Source organism: Paramormyrops kingsleyae, chromosome 4 (genome assembly GCF_048594095.1).
Source record: "Paramormyrops kingsleyae isolate MSU_618 chromosome 4, PKINGS_0.4, whole genome shotgun sequence".
Classification (NCBI taxonomy): domain Eukaryota; kingdom Metazoa; phylum Chordata; class Actinopteri; order Osteoglossiformes; family Mormyridae; genus Paramormyrops; species Paramormyrops kingsleyae.
The window spans coordinates 26334090-26358045 of NC_132800.1; the positions used below are offsets into that span (position 1 = coordinate 26334090).

The 23956-nt window shown below is 46.9% G+C and overlaps 2 protein-coding genes across 4 annotated transcripts; one reads left to right on the plus strand and one right to left on the minus strand.

The window, feature by feature from the left end:
• Positions 1 to 944: 944 nt before the first annotated feature.
• Positions 945 to 10804, minus strand: LOC111852549 (ras-related protein Rab-2A-like). The gene is made up of 8 exons (XM_023828603.2): positions 10619 to 10804; positions 5929 to 6000; positions 5546 to 5613; positions 3946 to 4028; positions 3767 to 3859; positions 3459 to 3570; positions 3061 to 3129; positions 945 to 2188 (listed from the first exon to the last, which is right to left on the minus strand). Exons 1-8 carry the CDS (start codon positions 10662 to 10664, stop codon positions 2093 to 2095), a joined length of 639 nt encoding a protein of 212 aa, XP_023684371.1. The 5' UTR covers positions 10665 to 10804; the 3' UTR covers positions 945 to 2092.
• LOC111852548 (carbonic anhydrase-related protein-like) lies at positions 10694 to 22429 on the plus strand. 3 transcript variants are annotated; one of them, XM_023828599.2, is made up of 8 exons: positions 10694 to 10913; positions 15736 to 15927; positions 16024 to 16148; positions 16261 to 16356; positions 16713 to 16775; positions 17286 to 17334; positions 17568 to 17680; positions 18729 to 22429. In XM_023828599.2, exons 1-8 carry the CDS (start codon positions 10694 to 10696, stop codon positions 18861 to 18863), a joined length of 993 nt encoding a protein of 330 aa, XP_023684367.1. In that variant the 3' UTR covers positions 18864 to 22429. The 3 variants fall into 3 exon arrangements, with proteins under 3 accessions (XP_023684367.1, XP_023684369.2, XP_023684370.1); XM_023828601.2 differs by having other exon boundaries at positions 19544 to 22429; XM_023828602.2 differs by lacking the exon at positions 10694 to 10913 and adding an exon at positions 12948 to 13378.
• The last annotated feature ends 1527 nt before the right edge of the window (positions 22430 to 23956 follow it).

The following is a 23956-nucleotide window of genomic DNA, read 5'->3' on the forward strand; positions in this document are numbered from 1 at the left end:
TGATCTGTGATCCTGTAAACTGTGGTCTCCCTGTAAAGTGATCTGTGATCCTGTAAACTGTGGTCTCCCTGTAAAGTGATCTGTGTTCCTGTGAACTGTGGTCTCCCTGTAAAGTGATCTGTGTTCCTGTGAACTGTGGTCTCCCTGTAAAGTGATCTGTGTTCCTGTGAACTGTGGTCTCCCTGAAAAGTGATCTGTGATCCTGTAAACTGTGGTCTCCCTGTAAAGTGATCTGTGATCCTGTAAACTGTGGTCTCCCTGTAAAGTGATCTGTGTTCCTGTAAACTGTGGTCTCCCTGTAAAGTGATCTGTGTTCCTGTGAACTGTGGTCTCCCTGTAAAGTGATCTGTGTTCCTGTGAACTGTGGTCTCCCTGTAAAGTGATCTGTGTTCCTGTGAACTGTGGTCTCCCTGTAAAGTGATCTGTGATCCTGTGAACTGTGGTCTCCCTGTAAAGTGATCTGTGATCCTGTAAACTGTGGTCTCCCTGTAAAGTGATCTGTGATCCTGTAAACTGTGGTCTCCCTGTAAAGTGATCTGTGATCCTGTAAACTGTGGTCTCCCTGTAAAGTGATCTGTGATCCTGTAAACTGTGGTCTCCCTGTAAAGTGATCTGTGATCCTGTAAACTGTGGTCTCCCTGTAAAGTGATCTGTGATCCTGTAAACTGTGGTCTCCCTGTAAAATGATCTGTGATCCTGTAAACTGTGGTCTCCCTGTAAAATGATCTGTGATCCTGTAAACTGTGGTCTCCCTGTAAAATGATCTGTGATCCTGTAAACTGTGGTCTCCCTCATCCCTGCTAGCCTCCCTCTCAATAGCAGGGGCTTGATGGTGTTGAAGCTGCTCGAGAAATCAAAGAACATGACCCTCACGGCACGCACTCCTAGTCTACATGAGAGTACGCCCTGTGTAACAGGTATAAAATTAATGAGTTTGGAATTCATTTCTGCCACAGAAAACACTTTTATTGTCGTGACATTTCATTTTCAGACAACACAGCTGATATAACTCGAAGGCGACAAGTGTACTCCAGGTTGCCCCCCGCCCCCCAGACCTCCAACCTCTCGACCTTCCCGTAACCATGGAGACACTGCAGCTCGCTGCACAGCCTGGGGGAGGGGAGGGGAGGGGAGAGCAGGGAGGACCCCACCAGTTACAGGAGGCGTCACCGTGAGCGTCACCGTGAGCGGCACTGTGTGCGATCGTGCACGTGTCGTTTGTTACACTGTACCACTAAAAAATATCTGCATCTTCTTAAGGCAAAAAACAGCAAACCCATTGTGGTGGGCGGTCCATGATAAAAGGTGGGATTATGTCACACAGAAACAACAGTTTGGCATTAAAATAGACACATAATATCCAGCCAAAGCCTATACAGAGAGGATGCTTTAAGGACAGGAAGAGATTAGGAAAAGGCAAAACCAACAATTATAATAACAATAATAAAAGATTTAAAAACTACTTTAAGCAGGATGGCTATACCAATACTGTCATAAGTTTCAGCTGTAACCATACAGTGGATAATTTCATAAAACTCATAAAGACTCCAGCATGGTTAATATACACATAAAGCAAGAAATCATAACCCTATATACAGAAAATATATGAAAAATAAAGCATTAAAACAGCCCTGACATTTCTCATCTTCACTTTGAAATAGAGCTTTAAATACAGTCCTACAATTTAAGTTTTTTTTTTTTGTATACTTCCGATTTACCACAGTATCCAGACTCCATCCACGGCGATGGATTAAATTACCCCGCTGACCTTGTAGTGTGTAATGCGATTTCCGCTTTGAAGTCGCCACGGTCACGCAAATGAGGAGTAATACAACAAGAAAGGAAAAAATACAGATGGACTGATAAATTAAAAAAAAAAAACAGACATGGCTGCAACCCTCAGCATTTCCGCTTAGGTGGGGATGATAGCCATGTCTGTCGCAGTCCCTTCTTGGAGCCGTGACGGATCTCGACATTGTGATGGACAGCCATCTTGGATGTGGCTGAATCCTGGAGTGGGACCGGGGCATGTTGGGGTAGGGGGGGTTGGACGGGTGGGTCGGGGGTCAGTGGGCCAAAGCTGTGAATGACCTCAGCAGCAGCCACCCCCCGCCTGCAGCCCGCCCTGGTTCCCGGTCAGCGTTGCATTGGTGGCGGCGTGCTGGGGGCCAATTTTAATCCCATTTGCCTTGGGGGGGGAAGAAGCAAAAAAAAAAGAGAAGACTGTATAGTGTCCTTCCACCTGCCACATAGTTAAAAAGTCTGTAAAACTACCCCTTCGTTTCACTTGGTATGACCCATCAACAATCTCATGTCTGAATAAAAGCCCAGAGTTTGTTTACTGAGAAAGGGATTTATACTTTGGGATTCATGCTTTCTTGCTGAGAGACTCATCTCTGACAGCACCGGACACCAGGTCCCTAGGGGACAAGTCCCCCATCTGGTCACTCCAAAGCAGGTGACACATCATCCGCCACAATTAAGCCAGCAGGGGAGCCAGATCCAAGCATGGCGCCATATGGCTGAGGTCCTGGCAGGACGGTGTGGCTGAGGTCCTGGCAGGACGGTGTGGAGACGTGTCCGGAAATGGCTGTGCTGCTGGAACCCCCAGTCTTTAAATACGGGCAGACCTTCCACATTCCAGCTAGCCTTGCCGTTGCTGGGAATCTGGTCAGCAGTTTATGCCTTTGCTATAGCAAAGTAAAGGTCTTTTTCTGATTTTCTTCCCCCTACAGCAGTGCTTCCCAATCCGGTTCTCGGGGACCCACAGCCAGTCCACGTTTTTCCTCCCTCCAAGCGCCCTGCCAGACATGGAGCTGGAAGGGATCTAAAACATTGACTGTCTGTAGGTCCCTGATGAACTGGATTGGGAAACACTGCCCAATATTAACTTCACATTCTTTAGATTCAGTCGCAGGCCAGTCAGAAACACATAAAAACTGATAGACAGGAATAAACCAACATTTTTATGGTAAAATGTTAGGCTCATCCACCCATCCATCCATTGTAGGTAATGCATCAGTACAGCAACGTTACATTAATGTTTGGGGAAAGTCGTACCTCATTGTTGATATCAAAAACGCCTTCCTGAATCTTCTCATAAATCTCCTTGGCTGTGTTTATAAACGCCTGAAATGCAGAAAACACCATCAGCGGCACGATCGTATAAGAGCTGCCATGCAGACCACCTGAGCAAGACGGCTCAATTTCAATCGGAGACCAACACCCCCGTCTCATGGGGCGACTAACTCTGGAAGGAGAAAGATGTGGAGCTTTCGTATGGAAGTATGGAAACCCGGGGGTTTCTCCGCAGTGAAATAATCAGGGAGAGATCAATCAGGAAAATGAGTGAGCTGGGATGGGGATAAAACACCAGAAAACAGTTCAAGGTCTGCAGTGCACTGACAGGAGGACAGGGGGCAGTCTGTTACATCTGAGCAGGCTTCCGGCAGCCGTACCTCCTCCACGTTGGACGCGGTCTTGGCGGAGGTCTCCATGAAGATAAGCCCGTGCTCCCTGGCAAAGGCCTCTCCCTCTTCCCGCTTCACCTCCCGCCGTGACTCCAGATCACTTTGAGGGCAGAGAGGAGTCCAGTTCAATGGTGCAAAATAGGCCACGCCTTTATTTTATTCGCCCAATCAAATTCCTACGCTCAATGAAAAAACAAAAAACAGCAGTGGCCCCAAACACACAACTCCCTCAATCTGGAAGTCTCTGCCCAATAAACTGCCCTTTAGCAATCAGATTGGCAGTAAGGGACACTCACCTCTTATTACCGATGAGCATGATGACCATATTAGAGTTGGAATGTTGACGTGCGTCTTCTAACCATGTTGTCAAGTGGTTAAACGTGTCCCTTCTGCAGACAGATCAGAGGAGTCACATGCAACTCACATTTCCACCAGCAGAGGGCAGACGGACACAGTGGGAGAGAGAGCTCCTCACCTTGTGATGTCGTAGACCAGCAGAGCTCCTGCTGCCCCGCGATAGTAGGACCTGGTGATGGACCGGAACGACTCCTGGCCGGCCTGAAAGTCAAAGCGATGCTATTAACACCACATTTGCAGGGTTACACAGGAGCAGAAACTGGCCCGCTGCTTAACCACACCTCCACGATGATGTGGCACCCCATGAATGGCCCAGTCCATGTAGAGTCTCCGCCCACCCACTGCCATCTCCAATCACAGGCCACACTCTCAGCCTTCCCACTACATTCTTCATGCCCACACCCAAACATAGGTCAATGACCTCACCATTAATCAATTACAACAGGCCACAGGGGTCCCCAGTCCTCTCCAGGATCCATCACATGTTTTTATTCTAACCCAACTAAGAACTGCTGCCCCGGTGTAAAATGAGCTCAGGAACATCTGCCCTCCCCACCCCCAAGGCCTAGGCTAGCTCCTGTAAACAGAGTCCACAGTAAATAAATAATAAGCGAGTGATCCCACCCCCAAACTGAACTACTCAGTCAACTTCTGCATGCAAAGGGCTAAATATTTACTATCAAATCTATCAAACCTAAAAAGGATCGATAGACAGAAGACTGCGAGCAGCAGGAACACGGCTTATTCGGAAAGTCCATGGAGTCAAATGAGGTAGCTGAAGATGAAAGTGGTCAAAGGAGTTAGTCTCCCCCTGCAGACCAAAGGAAGTATTTACAGCTAAACTGGAAAAAAAGAAACTCCAGCGCGGTTCTGCAGAGCCTCCTGACGGAGTCATGTTGTCCACACACAGGGGACAGCAAAGGACATCCCAGTCCGCGGCAGAAAGACACACAGGGGACAGGGAAGGACATCCCAGTCTGCGGCAGATAACAGGGGACAGGGAAGGACATCCCAGTCTGCGGCAGATAACAGGGGACAGGGAAGGACATCCCAGTCTGCGGCAGAAAGACACACAGGGGACAGGGAAGGACATCCCAGTCCGCGGCAGAAAGACACACAGGGGACAGGGAAGGACATCCCAGTCTGCGGCAGAAAGACACACAGGGGACAGCGAAGGACATCCCAGTCCGCGGCAGATGACAGGGGACAGGGAAGGACATCCCAGTCTGCGGCAGATGACAGGGGACAGGGAAGGACATCCCAGTCTGCGGCAGATGACAGGGGACAGGGAAGGACATCCCAGACCGTGGCAGATGACAGGGGACAGGGAAGGACATCCCAGACCGCGGCAGATGACAGGGGACAGGGAAGGACATCCCAGTCCACGGCAGAAACATTAAGCACTGGCCCTTTCACACATGTCCTTAGGTGGTTCACGGTTCATTTTTATCGTGCTTAATAGGTATTAATGTTTAATTACATTTATTTATTTAGCAGATGCATTTAGCCAAAGCGACATACTAATGAGAAAGCAGGGTCAGAGTGTCCCTGGAGAAGTTTGGGGATAAGTGACTTGCCCCAGGGCCCAATGGTGACATCACCCACCACGACTGGGAAGTGGACCAGCAACCTCCTCATCACTGGCGCAAAGTCGTAGCCTGCATTGCATTCTATGTCAAAGATGGCGTGGTGCAGGAAAAACAAACTAACACACTTACCGTGTCCCAGATCTGTAACTTGATTTGTTTTCCGTCAATGGTGATCATCCGTGCGCCAAACTCCACACCTGTGAGGGAAGAACGCCAGCAAAGTGCGATGATGTCGGGCACACGTGTTTACGGTCCTCCTAAGGCGTGCGAGAGTTTGGCACGCTGAACGAGCTAAAAATATCACCAGTTCGAAGGGAACTTTTCATCAACCAGCAGGATACCTTACGGGACTAGTGTTCATAAGTTCAGATCATTAGCCACGGTGTCATTTATGTCCTTGAGTCAAAAAAAAAAAAGTCAAGGAGCAGAATTTTCCCCCCCCTGCAGATCCACGGAACGACAAACCAGTCAAGCACATAAGAGTATGATGTGTGCGGAGAGCAGCTCCTTACCGATGGTGAGGTCATGCACAGGCTGGAACCGTTTGTCTGTGAACTGTAACAACAAGCATGATTTGCCCACTCCTGAAAGACACAAACGTGATAGGTAGTTAAGATTCTGCCCACAGATCACCCCCAGCCACACCTCTCCGGCGAGGCACCGGCCACCTTCAGTTACACTCCCAGGCGCTGAGGCTTGTTCCTGATTCTGGACTCTCTCAGCCTGGTAACTGGGTCAAACTTCCACCACAAAGGGATGCAAATGCCAGGGGTGGTACTATGTCAGCAGGTAAGTCAGGCAGCGATGTCCTGAGCTGATAAAGATCGGAATCAGGGCTGATACAGGCATTTTTTAATTGATAAGCATCGGCTACCAGGACCCGATCCAAGGCCCGATCCAAAGCCCAATCTATTTCAATTCCCACGACCATCTAATTTACGTCAGTTGCGCAGACTGTAAGGTGCCGTGACACGCTACAGTAACCTTTCGGCACGTGGCTTGAATCTACAGACTATCGAGATCTCAGCCGCGTGGAAATTCTTTACACTGGAAACTCAAAGTAGGCCAAAAACTACCTGCAATGTTTGCAATGCCGTCCTTAAACAATAGAGTGTTAATTAATACGACAAAGCTAACTGGAGAATCATAATAAAGAATACAGTGAAATCATGAGGCTTAGACAAAGAATGGACCGGCGCCTACTGAATGTCTGTGGATTTAAATATTCACCAAAAGATTGGATGGGGATGGGAGTCGGCAGATATTAGTGGTGTAAGATTTTCCAAATCCGCAGTTCATACCTCTGTTATTTTTTTGGGGGGGGAGAGAGGGTAGAGGTGGGGGCGGCCGGATAACATTTTTTGGGTTTAGTAACTGACCAGCAATTGGGCAACTTGGAACACTGAAGAGGGTTGTTATCCATCTTGAGCTAATGAAACTAGTTTAGTTTTTACTGCAAGCATGATCAGTGAATCATGGACCAAAATAGTCATGTCAAATAGTCAATGTTATTTACAAAACATACGGCTTGCCCTTATTTTAAACAGACTAATTTTGTGGTTTATGTGAGAGGAGGTTAGGAGCAAGCACTGATTACCGCATGCTGTCGCACTCACCAACACCACGTCCCACCTCAGGGATGAGAATCTGAGTGCAGCCACGCAGTGCATGATACCTCAGCACCACACCAGTCCCAATGGAACAGGGAGAGTTTTTTCCAGTGGCTGCAGCGCCAATCCTGCCACCAAACCCCACATTTTCCCTGTAAGTTGCAGAGCTGCATGTCGATTAACGTCAAAAGCAGGACGAAGCAATTGTAGGTTAAGGGCAAACTGAGCGGTTTGGATCAGGGTACCGAAAAAGGGGATTGGGCCGGGTCAGGCTCTAGGATGAGACATCTTCATACGTATGCATGCATACGGTGGGGGCTGGTGTAACGGCTTGTCTTGTCACATATATATTATATGGTTGGATGGGTCTGCTGGTTTAAATAACCTGCAGATTAAACAACATAAAACAAAATCTGTACCTCCAAGTGCACACACACATACCCACACATCATATATATATAAAATAAACGTACTACCAAGGCCAAAGCCACACACAGCCACATATAGACAAAGAAATATGGGACTGGTTTGGCCGATCTTATGTTGCCATGGTGATTGATCACCGGCAACAGTGAGATTGCATCCGTATCTGAGCGCCAGTCCAGTCATTTAGAGTTGTGATCATGGCCACTGTGAATAAACTCTGCTTGAACTGGGTTTCAGAAAAACGTAAAATCAGAACCTGTATAGAGAGCAGCAGCTTTCCATCAAAGCCCTTTGATCGCTTATAAGTGGATATTTAATGACCCACGTCAGGTATTGTCCAGCTCTTGAGGTCACATGTTGACAGTCTCCCCTAGAAGTTCAATGGCCAGCCTTCTTCAGGATCTTAAAGTCGCTGACCTGACACAACCTCTTAGGTTTAACAGAGTGTAGGCATGAGGTCACCTACTGTGCAGTTTAGACAAGACAAAGCAGAATCTATACCTTCTAGTGTACCTGCTGGGATCGTGAATGGAGCTTGACTGTTTGAGGCACTAGTTGTACCACGTACGTAACCGCAGTCTCTGAACCCTTCGTGAAACGTTCAGAGACATACAGGTCCACACACAGCTGTGTACCGTGGCGGAGTTGATCAGACAAAGGAACGACTGAGACCGACGTTGACAGTCGTGACGAGTCGACGCTATGCTCCTGAGAAGTACCTCAAACACCAGATGTCAGCAGAACGAGCTCCAGACATCAGAGCACACCTACATGCCCTGTCTCTAAGAGCGACTGCAAGCTTCTGCGTGGGAGGCGGGAAACAGCCTATCGACGGCGACGTTCCCTCTGCTGCAGTGACATCAGGAATTAACACAACAACAAACCCCATCGAGTGACAGGTGTTCAGGAACACACAAGCATATGCCATTGTGTGGAAGCACAAACCATGAAGGATTACGGGGAGAAATAAAGAACACATGAAGCCAGCATCAATGTTCAAGCTTTGGTACAAAGCTTGAAGAACCGGCAAGGTTTCTTCAGCCAGAAGCACTGAGCACTGGAGGGTTTGAGAGCTATAGGAGCTCTTTGGAAGGCCTCTGAATGGAATGGGTGCAGGATAAGTTTGTTTGGTGCCCACAGGGGGAGCTCTCGACATGCCGGGCCCAAAGCACTGGTCTTCTGTTGGTGTCACACTTGTCATATATATTGCTATCACGGAGAAGCACCACAGTCTGTTCTGAAGAGCACAAACAAACATCGTGAAGATCTAAGCTTCAAATGGGACATTTCCACATAAAATAATTCCAGATTAACCAACCAACATGAGTGAATAGGTTGTAGACAGATGCAGCGTGATCTCACAACCTGACAACAGGGAGTATGGCCTTAGAAACTCCACAGGTATTAATGGCATTGCTCCTGTGAAGCTTAAAATTCCCAGACCGCACCTTACGTAAGGCATAATATTCCCATGTGGATATGCCACATGGAATGAACTCTGAACCGTGACACACAGTCCAACTACACTCACAAAGAGGCACATCCCATGCGAAACTAGAGAGAAAACTCTGAGCATTGAACAGCGCACCTGAGATCCTGGTCAGCATGGATGACTCTGCATTGTTAAGCAAACAGTTGTGAAGCTGGAACCAAGACACTCCCTCGGTTGTGCCGGAGCCCAGGTCGCGGCCGGTAATTAAAACAAACAGTCCTAGACAAAGTCGCGGTTCAAAAGCACAAACTGTTCATTCGCATGATGGATGGGTCCGTTTGGTTAAATAAATTCATAGCTACAATATCACCACTTCCGCTGACATAATGACAGAGTCGTACACGACCATTCGATTGCAGTTACAGCCATGATAGGAGCAAAGTGGGGATGCATATATTATATTAACATCCTGTAAACCTCACAGGGAAAGACTAAAGACCGATAAGTAAATACTGTCGGTAAATTTACCGTAAACAGATTAAACTGCTTTGAGTATCATCCAGACAAGCTAGACAAGTAAAACACAAGTTCATGTTTACTCTCTATGCAAAGGTACTGTAACCTTACCACGCCAAAATAACCGTATATAAAACGTCGCTGAGACCTTGGAATACAATTTTACAGGAAAAAAATCGAAATATCGGTAATAAAAAAGACCTATTTATCACGTACAATATTTTGTCCCTAACTAAAGTCTCTAGATTAACACTGGTATTCCAATACAGTTTATATGAGTATACAATAAACAAACGGCCTTTATACAGCTGCATCCCGCGTAGCTAAAAGCGCACAGCGCCATCGCAGCGATGTATATTGATAAACACACCGATGCCAAACGAGAAATATGGGGAAACCCGTTAATTAATACAGAAATAGATTTAAACGCCCGAAGAGCAGCTTGGTTTACGGATCTTGTTCCTAGTCAGGCGCCTAGAAAACAGTCAGATGGGGGCCTGGAACAAAGCGACAGCCGAGCCGGAGCCATCGGGGGCTTTGTTTAACATCGCCCAGGACCCACGGGCTTCCCACGGGCGGGCGATGCAAGACCAGCAAGCTAACAAACGCAAGGGCGTCACACGAAACAAAAAGGAGGAAAGGCAGGCAGGTCTCTCCTATTAACCGCATAATCAAATCCGGCATTTCCAGGAAAGCAGCGAGAGGATCGCTGCCGGGGGGGTTAAAGGACGGGAAACGCTATGACAGTTGAACACCAGCCACGTTATTTTTCACTCGGCACAACAAAAGGGACGGAGAAACAGCAGAGAATTAAGCGGCCGTGCGTCTGACGTGAGAAGGCTGCGGTTTGCTTATTACACCAAGGCCCAGGACGCCTTGTTGCAACACAGGAACGCATTTCAAACGCATCTTTTTAAAAGTCCATTAGTGGCTTTGTTCCAGTAACTTGTTGGATCGCATCGCGAACCGGGCTGATCTCTCGCCTTCAGAAAGGAGCGTAGTAATTACGCGGCGTGGGCATCGCCGAGCGGTTGTCCAGGGAGGTGTTAAGCTAGGTGGGACAAAACGTAGGTAGCCCTCCCCACCACACATACACTGGGGCAACCGGCCTGCGATAGCACGTCCCTGACTTCAGCACTGCGGGGATAAACGAGAGCCCGACAGGCCACATAAGCAGCCTCCCCTCCGGCGCAGGCGGCTCGCACTCAGCCCCCTTACCCGTGTCCCCGATGATGATGTACTTGAAGAGGTACGCGTAAGCCATGGCCGCTCCCGAGCCCCGTGCGCCTAGCGATGGTGCCGCTGCCTTCGCTCCGCTATCCGGCCTCTTTCTCTCCCAGACTGGGGAACGATAGACAGCCGCGAGCCTCGGCCGGCGACGTCACGCGCGCCGCCTTCGCCACGCACGCGGAGGCTGACTTTCCGGGGCCGGAAGTGCTGACACTGCACGCGCGCGCGCGAGCGCCACGCCGCCACCTCGAGCCGGCCATCGCAGGGATGGACTTCAGTCCAAGTTGGTAAATGATGCACGCGGTGTATATTTAAACAGTGCTTTCGAGAAACTGACGTGTTATATATTGCGATCAAGTAGCTGTCTAGTATCTGTCGATAGTATTGCGATCAAGTAGCTGTCTCGAGATGTCATTTTAGGGGAGTGGAGGTGCCGTCAAATTAAGAGCGCCACCTAGCGCCCCGGTTCTCTAAATGTCACTTGTCACTGGAAAAAGTGAAGAGAGATATTCCTGTGGATTCAAGAATAATCCTGTGTGGAATTTAGAATTCACTTTGATGTTGTATTATTAACCCTAAGTGCACATTTTCATTTACAAGTGAAACGACCATGGCAGTGTATTTTGCCACAAGTGACCAGCGATACTGTGCAAAAGTAATGCATTACTGGAGGGAGAACATGCCAACTACGACACACACTCGCGGTTTAACTTTGTGGGGACCATCCATTCACCTTTGGTCCCCACAATGTAATATATACATGCCCAAATCGAACCTACGACCTTGTAGGTGTACCGTCACCCAGGGAATGGTACTTTATACGAAGCCATGGCATCACCACCATTTTCTCATTATTTGTAACAGCTAGGCTGATCTTCATTAAAACAAAAACGTCAGCAGGATTTAAGAGCGGTACCTCACTTAAAGTGGCACAAATATTGCCTGAATTACCATCCTAGCAACTGGTTATTGAACGCAATACAACATATACATTTTTCACAACCTTCACGTTTAATATTTTTCCATAAATAAATACACTTCGCATGGTTTAATTGAAGATACGTTTGATGATTTTAAAATATGTAATTAAAGGACTGTGTATTCCTCTCGCGTGAGCAACACATCGTTTTAATTATTTAAAATTGCAGTAATCAGAACATCTACACAGTCTCTCCACAATTTTAATTTTAACGCAAGTAACGTTTGGCGGCTTTTCCCCACATCAATAAAAAAGCAGGATTTTATCGACATCCTTATACAAGAACGGATGTGTGGATGCAATTATTAAATCTGCCACTGGGTGGCCCACCAACTGTGTCATTTGTCAAATTCGACGAAATTTTTTATATATTATTCGGAGCAAAGGTACTGGCCAAAAATATTCAATTAAGATTAAGATGTAAGAGTAAAAGTATAAGGATAGGACTTTATTGATCCCACAGTGGGGAAATTTGTGTGTTACTGGAAATTTGTGTATAAGCTGGAAGCAGCACGATGTGAAGTGGGTCTCTTGTCATTTGCATTCGGGTAGCATGTCCTTGTATTTTAAAATATGACGTTATGAAAGCGGAATTTATTAAGAAGAAAAAACGAGAAAAGAATACTGCATCTTGATTATTCCATAACATGTTGTTTTGCAATTTTGCAGACATCCGTGACATGTTATCTGAGAACATGTGTATTGATGATATCATATTTGAATGCATTGAAAGGTTCAGGTTCAAGCTGAAAATCTGTGGTGAAAGAGTTGGGTCCTGTAGAGACACTGCCTTTGAGATGATTTATCTCACACGGCTTATTGCGATTCTGTAAACCAGTTATTTTCTTTTATTGAAAATCTCAATTTAAATGCGTGTAATTGACCTCCGCGACCAACAGGGGGAGCAAACACTCCACTCCAGAAACAACCGCTGTTAAGCATTTCAGGGCTGTGTACTGTGCTCATTGTTCAGAAAAAGCATACAAATGAGATTTCTCAGCAGAATTATCCGTAGCTCAAATAGCACCCAACCTGAGATTAATCCTCTTCCCCTCAGCTTCGCTCCCCCAATTAATCCACCTGAGCATAACTCCAGCATTTTTCAGGTTACAGTGATCCCCCACAGAAATGGCTTTCGTTTGAGGCCCTGCACTGGTGGTCATCTTTTATAAATATTTCCCGCTTTCAGTCTTGCTGGCTGCTCTTCTGGCTTATGTTCCAAGAGCAACGTCACAGAAAACTTCGTCATCTTCAAAATCTCAGTGCTCTAGCTATGTATGGGCTCTCCTAGGTTGGTGAGATGCTGATAGTGAAATGGTGTTATGGTGGATGCAGAAACGGACTTTTGGCCTCCTCTGGTGCTGCATGCTGTGGAGGACTGGGCCACTATGGCTGCGGGGGTTCTACACCCCCAGCGCAGATCCGTGCCAAGTTAGCCTTGTCGCAGTTCCTCTACTGCACAGTGAGAAGAAAAAACACAGACAGAGGGAGAGAAAAACAGGAACTAACAAGGAAAGCCAGAAGAATCTGAGTAACATATTGTGTCATGATTATCAAGCGTGAATCCAGACTCACAGGCTGGAAAATTACCTTCAGGTCATCAGAAAACATTCCAGATAAAATTCATCGGCTTCTACAATCCTGGTTTGCTGATCAACAAAACGGAAAGATCTCTGAGTTCTGAAAGTTCACTATGGCAGACAACAAGACTACAGGAGAGTCTGGTTACAATCCTGAGAAAGACGATTTAGAATGGGGTTATGATCAAGGTAAGTCAAAGATTAACGGCAGCTTTTCGGTAATCTCAACGCTTGAGAACTTGAAAAGATATTTTTTAAACAGAATAAGAGTCTCACCTTCTGGGCTGAATCTAAGACTTCTAGACATTATAGAGAGATGAAAACCTCACTTCAGCCTCAGCAAACTAATTTTTGGTCACGCATCAAGAAGTTAATTAAATTTCATGGGCTTATTTGGAATTCAAGTGTTTCATATTTTGGTAACCAGTTTCTAGATGACAGAAGATCCATAGGAATTTGATTAGATAATTAAATAAATTCAGTCTTCCCAGAAAAAAAACATGGGTTATATGATTTCTAACTTCCAGTAGAGTTTCACTGAGCTCATAAAATTGACCTTTCCAGGACAGGGCCTTATTAAGTAAGGAAGAAGTTATGTCTATTGGATTTACAGTCTGACAATTCAGTTCTTCTGACCATTAATTACATAAAACAGTCCTGCGGGGATAAGTATTTATTAACGTTCACTCTAACTGATTTTTGGCAGCTTATGGAGGCGTGGTTTTCAGTGGACTGATTTTACCCTGACAGACCTCTGAATTAGCACCTGGTTTTAGTTTATTTGGTTACTTTGTATATCAGTCTTTCCATAGTAAATTCAACGGCTAACAGTGAAACCCACAAAAAAGGCTGGATATTTTAATTAAATCATTCGGAACTGCCATCAGTGCAGAGCAGTGGAGGTCCTTGTGATGGACCTGCGTCCCATCAGTGCAGAGCAGTGGAGGTCCTTGTGATGGACCTGCGTCCCATCAGTGCAGAGCAGTGGAGGTCCTTGTGATGGACCTGCGTCCCATCAGTGCAGAGCAGTGGAGGTCCTTGTGATGGACCTGCGTCCCATCAGTGCAGAGCAGTGGAGGTCCTTGTGATGGACCTGCGTCCCATCGGTGCAGAGCAGTGGAGGTCCTTGTGATGGACATGCGTCCCATCGGTGCATAGCAGTGGAGGTCCTTGTGATGGACCTGCGTCCCATCAGTGCATAGCAGTGGAGGTCCTTGTGATGGACCTGCGTCCCATCGGTGCAGAGCAGTGGAGGTCCTTGTGATGGACCTGCGTCCCATCGGTGCAGAGCAGTGGAGGTCCTTGTGATGGACCTGCGTCCCATCCTGGGATTTTCCTGCCTCAAAGGCTATGCTTCCTGTTATGGACCCAGGCTCCTGGAAGCCATTTGCTGGACGAACATCTGAAAGTAGAAAGGATGGGTGTTCAGAACTCATACTTTACTTGGTGAACGTCATTAATTGCAATAGAGATGTCAACTTTCTGCACGCCTTGGTCCCAGATGGAGGCTTTCCTTCTTGATAAATGGTCCAGTATTGCGCTATACTCATTGCAGGACCTGCATTACTGCATTCCAACAGTTATGTTGTAATATAGGTCAGCAGGTTCTTTCTGAGTATCAGAGGACAGATGGTCTATTTCTCCCTCCCCGTCATTTATCATTCCACTCCTACCTACAGTCAGGTTTAAAACAGAAGAAGAGAGTATGAATGCTCCTGATTCCCCAATCTCACAGTAAACACTCACAGTAAACGTGGTAAGAAAATACGAGTGATAAACAGTTTGTAACAGGGGAGTTCATAAGTTTTACTTCATCCTACTCATTTGCAGAAGTTTTTCTTTCGGTTGTATTGGTTGGAGTTTGACATACAGTACAGTATAAAAGTCTTAGGCAGTCAAAGAAAACGATGCTTAAATGATGTTCATGTTGGTGACATAATGACATTAAACTGTGACATAATGTCTGTCAGAGTGTGTCAGCTCAGCCATTTCAGAAGCCCTAAAGACACCCCAATAACTGCAGCAACCGGCCAAAACATCCATGTGTTTTTTGACTTTTGAACCTCTACCCCACCTTGTTTTACTATTCAATACCTCATTGAGTTATTCAACTAATTACATGAATTAATTAAGAGAGCCGATGAGGAAATGTAACAAATGGCTGAGGTGCCCCTGAGGAGAGGTTTGGGAACTGAAGCGGTGTTCATCTAGCCATCGGACAAGAACAGAACAAATTCTTTTTAGTTATTCTTGTGTTTCTGTTAATGCATATGTTTTAGCGTTAAAATGTACTTTTTTGAGCAAATACACACTTACTGCCAACATAAATAGCCTTAAATATTTTCTTTGACTGCCTAAGACGTATGCATAATAGCATGTGTGTTTGGTTTGGGACTGTCTGAAATAAACAAAAACTTGCCTGCACTGGCCTTGGCTTTATGCTAATGATTTTCTTTATAACCGCTGACCACATGTTGAACTACGTGTCATTGTTGCCAGAATGCAGACTGACCACAGACCCCCTCCCATTTTTGGTCTGGTTTCAGGTGTGGAGTGGGGTCTACTGTTTCCCCAGGCCAATGGCGAATACCAGTCCCCCATCAACCTCAACTCGCGTGAGGCCTTGTATGACCCAGTGCTGCTGGAGGTCAAACTGGAGCCCAGCTACGTGGCATGTCGGGACTGTGAGGTCATCAATGATGGACGCACCGTGCACATCCTGCCGAAATCAAAGTCAGGTACTAGCAAAATGGCTCAGCAATATGAGAACAGAGCTATGAATAAAGTAGCTGAACCTGAAATGTAAGGATACACTCTGACTCCCACTACTCCAGTGGTGACGGGGGGACCCCTGCCCAGGCAGCAGGAGTTTAAGCTGCATGAGGTGTGCTTTCACTGGGGCAGGGAGAACCAGCGCGGCTCCGAGCACACCGTTAACTTCAAGGCCTTTCCCATGGAGGTGAGTCATGACCCCTAATGGACATGCTGGGTATTTCCACGACCCTTTCCCAGTGTCCAGTGTCTTTCTTTCCCAATGTCCACTGTCTTTCCTAATCTCTGCTGTATTTCAGCTCCATCTGATTCACTGGAACTCGACCATATACAGCAGCATCGATGAGGCCGTGGGCAGGAGGCAGGGAATCGTCATCATTGCTCTGTTTGTGCAGGTACTCTTCCCCCTTGACAATCAGAATTCTGTGACCCACCATCAGAGTTGGGTAATTCAGGTCCAGGGAGTGAAAGTCCAGACCGGGATTTTGCTTCAACCAACCAGTTGAGTACTCTGTGACTGTGGGTCTTTAAGCTCAGCTGGTTGGTTGAAACAAAATCTCGGTCTGGAGTTTTACTATCTGGACCTGAATTACCAAACTGTGCCCACCACACAGACTGACCAAACCGGCTTCTCTGACAGTCATATAATTAATACAATCTCACAAAACTATGTGACCAATCCATCTGCCGTGACGGCAATAAACAAAACAGTACTTCTAGTTTGTTTTAACATATTTTGACATTTTTTCAGATAGGTCAAGAGCATTTGGGTCTGAGAGCAGTCACAGACATCCTGCCGGACCTGCAGTACAAGGTGGGTGACAATGGCTGACGCACTTGCTTGATCCTCCAGGAGAGGGCGACACAGAGGTGTGGTTCAGAAACGTATTATTCTGGGACCAATTCACAAAAGAATCACGTTCCTTTTTGTGAAAACCTGATGGAACAAAGAGCACTTTTAGGAATTCACGAAAAGCTCGATTGTCTCACACTGCCGTGCCTCTAAGGCTCATAAATATTCATCTCGCTGGATGGCTTCTTCACACTTAAATGGTTATTTTATATCCAGATGAGGCTCGTTAAATGGAGTGTCTGATTCAGAAAACTGAAATCAGACGAGCTGTAGGCAGGCTGAGAGCTGACCCAGTTTCCACCACTGAAGCTTTCTGATCTGCTTGTGGTACCAGTTTCAGGCCACCTGTCACTGCGGATTTATGGAGGATGCCAATACATTGAATAATTTATCATCTCCTGAAGTTTCTTGTCACTGATGAAGACCTTGTCTACAGTTTAAATTGTATGCTTCCTTGTTTAATCTGAACAGGGCAAGACAAAGACAATCCACTTCCTCAACCCTAACACGCTGCTCCCTGGTAAGTTAGCATTAGTGAACCAAGCTTAGCATCAGATCAGTTTTGGTGACCTTCTTTTTCTTAAATAGCCTGTAAAATTCTTTCCCCACATGAACTGTCTGTCTCTCTGTGTTTGAGTTTCTGGATCAATGACCTCTTTATGTCCCTTTAACTTAAGACATATTTCTGTCTCTCTAATCCATGATCTGTCACTGTCCCTTGAACCTATGATGTGTCTGCTTGTCCCTTCTCAGATCCCAACCTTCGAGATTACTGGGTCTATGAGGGCTCTCTTACCATGCCTCCCTGCAGTGAGAATGTCACCTGGGTACTATATCGCTACCCACTCACTGTCTCCCAGCAACAGGTAGAGGTTCACTCAAACCCATATGAAGGTAGAGGTTCACTCAAACCCATATGAAGGTAGAGGTTCACTCAAACCCATATGAAGGTAGAGGTTCACTCAAACCCATATGAAGGTAGAGGTTCACTCAAACCTGTATGAAGGTAGAGTTTCACTCAAACCCGTATGAAGGTAGAAGTTCACTCAAACCTGTATGAAGGTAGAGGTTCACTCAAACCCATATGAAGGTAGAGGTTCACTCAAACCTGTATGAAGGTAGAGGTTCAATCAAACCTGTATGAAGGTAGAGGTTCACTCAAACCTGTATGAAGGTAGAGTTTCACTCCAACCCATATGAAGGTAGAGGTTCACTCAAACCCATATGAAGGTAGAGGTTCAATCAAACCTGTATGAAGGTAGAGTTTCACTCCAACCCATATGAAGACCAAGGTACATAGAAATCCAAATAAAGATAGAGGTTCACTCAAAGCCATATGAAGGTAGAGGTTCAATCAAACCTGTATGAAGGTAGAGTTTCACTCCAACCCATATGAAGACCAAGGTACATAGAAATCCAAATAAAGATAGAGGTTCACTCAAAGCCATATGAAGGTAGAGGTTCACTCAAACCTGTATGAATATCAAGGTACATAGAAATCCAAATTAAGGTAGAAGTTCATTCAAAGCTGTATGAAGGTAGAGGTTCACTCAAACCTGTATGAAGACCAAGGTACATAGAAATCCAAATAAAGATAGAGGTTCACTCAAACCCATATGAAGGTAGAGGTTCACTCAAACTTGTATGAAGACTGAGGTACATAGAAATCCAAATGAAGGTAGAGGTTCACTCAAACCTGTATGAAGGCCAAGCTACATAGAAATCCAAATTAAGGTAGAGGTTCACTTATACCCATATGAAGGTTGAGGTTCACTCAAACCCATATGAAGGAAAAAGTTCACTCAAAGCCATATGAAGATAGAGGTACTGTTAGTTCTCCTGCTTTCAGGTAGTAGGCCTCTAGACAGGTTTATCAGCATTTGCTCTGAGACTTTGGTGACCTCTCCCTCATAGATGGATGAATTCCGGCGTCTGCGGACCCACAGGAAGGGGGAGGAGCCTTTCGAGGGCAGCGACAGTCTCCTAGGAGACAACTTTCGCCCAACGCAGCCACTTAGCGACCGGGTTGTCAGGGCCTCTTTCCGCTAGAGCCTTTGGCAGTGAGACCTCCACGGACAATCGGGGCGAGACTGCAATTCATCTGTAAGAACTTGGCCCCAGCTGCTCCCAGTGTCGGGTTAGGATGGAAATACACGTGAAATGATCCACCGCGAAAGAAGACGTTGGCTTTTCCTTCGTGTGTGGAGAGTGGCACTGATGTGTCATTCCCAGAGTATTTTATTACATCATAAAATGGCCAGTTATTCCAACTGGTTTCCATGGAGCTGAGCCAAACCTGAAAATAGTGCTCTTATGAAGGCTACCCAGTTCAACATGTCATGAAGCAGACTTAAGAAAAATGGACATAAAATAGTCATCTGACTATTGAAATAATATAAACACTGACAAACTACTCCTCCCACTGCTGATGTAGAAGTTACCAGAAAACAGAGGGGCGTTTACTCAGTGGGTGTCCCCCTAATTTGCCAAGGAAAGTGGATCCTTAATTTTGCTGGGCGCCCTTTTCATTGGGAAGCTGGCAGCGTTGCAGAATCGCCGCAGCACCGTTTGGCCTTCCGACCACGTGGCTCCTGCTCTCCACAGTGTCTCCAAGCAACAGGAGAAAGCATTGTTTAGTGTGCCTCTTTTTAAAATGAGCAGCCAAAACGCCTTACATTCAGGCCGGGTGCTTGTGGAGAGGTGGTAGGACAGTATTTCCTTTCCAACAGGCACGTGAGTGGGCTCCCTGCCAGCACTGAGGGGTCCTTGGGTGGCCTAACCCAAGAAAAAGTGAAGGGAGAGAGAGAGAAAGAGAAGAGGTTCACAGCTGGCCATGCTGGACTTTGTCCTGCCACATTCGGGGAGCTCAGGCAGTAAGCGAGCCAGTTTTGAAGGGCAGTAAGGTACCGTGACTTCTCTGTAAGTTTTATTTAGCTTTCAGTCAGTTTCTGACTTGTAGCCCTAGATTTGACTGATCCAAAGAACTTCAACTAAGCAAGTTCAAGTTAGACTGTGTCTCCATAGTCCACAGTAGCTCCATCCCTGCCCAAAAGATGATGTTTTCTTTAGCTTGTTCTCTCCTGCTCCATCCACATCACTGCCGGCCACACCCGAGCATTCCACAGAGCCTCTCCACCCACGCATTCCACAGAGCTTCTCCACCCACGCATTCCACAGAGCCTCTCCTCCCACGCATTCCACAGAGCCTCTCCACCCACGCATTCCACAGAGCCTCTCCACCCACACATTCCACAGTAGCCTCTCCACCCACGCATTCCACAGAGCCTCTCCTCCCACGCATTCCACAGAGCTTCTCCACCCACGCATTCCTCACAGCCTCTCCACCCGCGCATTCCACAGAGCCTCTCCACTCGAGCATTCCACAGAGCTTCTCCACCCACTCATTCCACAGAGCCTCTCCACCCGCACATTCCACAGAGCTTCTCCTCCCACGCATTCCACAGAGCCTCTCCACCCGCACATTCCACAGAGCTTCTCCTCCCACGCATTCCACAGAGCTTCTCCACCCACGCATTCCACAGAGCTTCTCCACCCACGCATTCCACAGAGCCCCTCCACTCGAGCATTCCACAGAGCCTCTCCACCCGCACATTCCACAGAGCCTCTCCACCCGCACATTCCACAGTGCCTCTCCACCCGCGCATTCCACAGAGCCTCTCCACCCACGCATTCCACAGAGCCTCTCCACCCACGCATTCCACAGAGCCTCTCCACCCACACATTCCACGGAGCCTCTCCTCCCACGCATTCCACAGAGCCTCTCCACCCACGCATTCCACAGAGCTTCTCCACCCACGCATTCCACAGAGCCTCTCCTCCCACGCATTCCACAGAGCCTCTCCACCCGCACATTCCACAGAGCCTCTCCACTCGAGCATTCCACAGAGCTTCTCCTCCCACGCATTCCACAGAGCCTCTCCACCCGCACATTCCACAGAGCCTCTCCACCCACGCATTCCACCGAGCCTCTCCACCCGAGCATTCCACAGGGCCTCTCCACCCGCACATTCCACAGAGCCTCTCCACCCGCACATTCCACAGGGCCTCTCCACCCGCACATTCCACAGAGCCTCTCCACCCGCACATTCCACAGAGCCTCTCCACCCACGCATTCCACCGAGCCTCTCCACCCGAGCATTCCACAGGGCCTCTCCACCCGCACATTCCACAGAGCCTCTCCACCCACGCATTCCACAGAGCCTCTTCTCCCACGCATTCCACAGAGCCTCTCCTCCCACGCATTCCACAGAGCCTCTGCACCCACGCATTCCACGGAGCCTCTCCACCCGCACATTCCACAGAGCCTCTCCACCCGCGCATTACACAGAGCCTCTCCACTCGAGCATTCCACAGAGCCTCTCCACCCACGCATTCCACAGAGCCTCTCCTCCCACGCATTCCACAGAGCCTCTCCTCCCACGCATTCCACAGAGCCTCTCCACCCGCGCATTACACAGAGCCTCTCCACTCGAGCATTCCACAGAGCCTCTCCACTCGAGCATTCCACAGAGCCTCTCCACCCACGCATTCCACAGAGCCTCTCCACCCGCACATTCCACAGGGCCTCTCCACCCATGGGCTTGCTTATTTACAGTCTTGCTTTCCTTCAGAAACATGAACACTGGCGCTAAAAGAATTTCCCAGGGCTAAACACGTTAGCGTAATATAAATTGTGTGATTAATCCAATCAACAGCTTTCTTAAGGTTAATTATTTATGGGCTCAGCTGGAGTGCAAGCAAACTTACAGGGCCAGATCTGTGCTGTAGCTAACTGTTAGGCGCGTGTGTACATGAACTGTGAGGATGTATCGGGTGGGATTTGTAACTACCATGGGCACAAATATGTTTTTGCCTTCAGTTTCACTTCCTTGATGATTTTGTCCCAGGTGTGGTTCACAATTCTACCCTGCGTCGGCAATCTCATAGCTTGTGGGAGTTTCACTTGCACAAAAATGTGCTGAGGCCAGAACAAAAAGTGATTGGTTTACAGAGATAACCAATCAGATTGTAGAGGAGGTGGGTCCAAGCAACCAATTAGATGTTTTTGTCCCGCCTCCCCTAATTATTTGGACCCAATTCATCTACAAGCTGATTGGTTATTTCTGTGAACCAATCATTTTTTGTTCTGCCCTCCGAAAAATTTTGTGTAAGTAAAACTCCCTTCAGCGTACTCATAAAAGAGGTTTGGAACCTTGACTGTTAATTTACTTCTGCTTACTGACCAGCAGGGGGCAGCACATTCCACAGACGGTCAGAATGCGCTTCCATTGGCTGTAGGTCTTTACCTGATCGCGAAGGCAGAGAGCCCCAGCATAATTCACTGAACACTAGAGAGAGAGAGACTTTCACTAGTTATGGGGAAAAAATTGTAAAATATTAGTGGACCACAGTTCTCCGCGTGTAAAGTCTGTGACTGAATTTCAGCTCTAACAAGTCGCTTGTAACAGTGAGCTCATCACTGACTTGCTGTGGAACATTTGGTGTTTCATAAAATCATAGCTTAGTATGAACACATTGAAAGTTAGAACATTCACCCTGTAACTGTTGACATCCGAATAACACTGAATAAATATTAACATTGCTATGTGTTTACACCTTAATTGGTGTTTGATGTGTGTGTGTCACAAGGATTCGTCTTTTGTTCCCTGCCCTCTTTCTTAGTAATTTGCCCACAATCCCTCACAGTAATGAGCACCTGGTTATTTCTCTGAACCTGCTAGGTCAGTTTTTTTCAGACTGGTGGGGTGGACAATCCTCTTAACTGCCCACCCAACACCAACCTAAGTCACATTCTGCTCGGCCCTTTAATTTATCTGTAATATTTTGGTCTTTTCAGCTATCAGTAGCTGTCATACAGATCAGTAAGCCATGAACTTTTTTTTTAATGTGTCTATAAAGAGGTGTTTGTGCTCTGGTTGCACCTCATTCCCACCTTCTCAGCCTTGTGACAAGCAAAGCAGGGTGTCAAAGTATGCATCAGGAATGGATTTTTTTCTGAGTGGCTTTGGAGGAACAATAGGATAAAAGCTTCTGTTTAGAATGGCTGGGAAGGCAAGATATAGGGTGAAAAATTACAGTCTGGCTTTTGGTGAAAACGTCTGTCAAATAACTGTTACATACAGAACACGTGGGCGCCTCTGCTTTTCGTATCAAAGCCAAGCGATGTAGATCTCCCTGATGGACAGAAGGTGGCACTGTGAGCGCACGCGAACTGGAGGCGAACCGCACGAGCGTCCGCGAAGTGCCCATTGTTTAATCTCGCCCGGCCTTTGATGAAAGGCAAAAAGGCATCAACGCCGGCAGATCATCTCATCTGACAGGTCTATTATTGATGCCCACTGGATCACTGCACTGGTTACACATCTGCTTTGCTGTAAATTAATCATAAATATTGTTAGTGGACATTGCCTGTGAGAAATGAATACAGTTCAGTTGACTTAATTCTGTAATGTTAAAAAAAACAAAACATAAAGGTAAATAAACAATGTCATTTGCATAGAAAAATGCTCATTTTTAATGGAAATGGGACTGGAATTACAATATATTTTTGTGATTATAGAGCAAAACATGCTTCTAGGCAGACTGCTGTGAGGTTAGGGATTTTCCACATACTTCTTTTCACATGTTTGTTCATGGAAACAAGAGGAATTTCCCAGACAAAGGTAAGCATCATATTCACCGTAACCCAGCTCCGATCGTGGAAATGTTCACCATCACATTCACCGTAACCCAGCTCCGATCGTGGAAATGTTCACCATCACATTCACCGTAACCCAGCTCCGATCGTGGAAATGTTCTCCACGGCCCCACACTGACGCAACCGCAACAAGCCTTGTTGCACCACAGATTTTTCTGACGAAGTCCCCCCCCACCCATTGAAGATGTCCTCAACGGAATTTTTTTTTCTGCGAGGAGATCCTGCATCACGATTGGTGGTGCACTGACTGTCATTCGACTGGCAGTGCTGACACGGGATGTCTAGAAGAAACGCTCTTGTGAGCATGGTTTTTAGACCGCTAAAAAATAGGGGGTTAAGGTTTCGCTGCCCCCACCTCTGTTACCCTCTACCATAATCCTTCTTAAAAAAAACTTCTATCCCAGAAGGGATTTCTGAATATGAA

Excerpts from the sequence above, each read along its gene's own strand:
- LOC111852549 (XM_023828603.2), bottom strand. The coding sequence starts at position 10,664 with ATGGCTTACGCGTACCTCTTCAAGTACATCATCATCGGGGACACGG. Across the intron at positions 4,029-5,545 it reads AGTTACAGATCTGGGACACG|GCCGGCCAGGAGTCGTTCCG; the intron begins GTAAGTGTGTTA and ends TTTGACTTTCAG. Across the intron at positions 3,130-3,458 it reads CCGCGTCCAACGTGGAGGAG|GCGTTTATAAACACAGCCAA; the intron begins GTACGGCTGCCG and ends TCTGCATTTCAG.
- LOC111852548 (XM_023828599.2), top strand. The coding sequence starts at position 10,694 with ATGGTGCCGCTGCCTTCGCTCCGCTATCCGGCCTCTTTCTCTCCCAGA. Across the intron at positions 15,928-16,023 it reads CCTGCCGAAATCAAAGTCAG|TGGTGACGGGGGGACCCCTG; the intron begins GTACTAGCAAAA and ends CCACTACTCCAG. Across the intron at positions 16,149-16,260 it reads TCAAGGCCTTTCCCATGGAG|CTCCATCTGATTCACTGGAA; the intron begins GTGAGTCATGAC and ends GCTGTATTTCAG.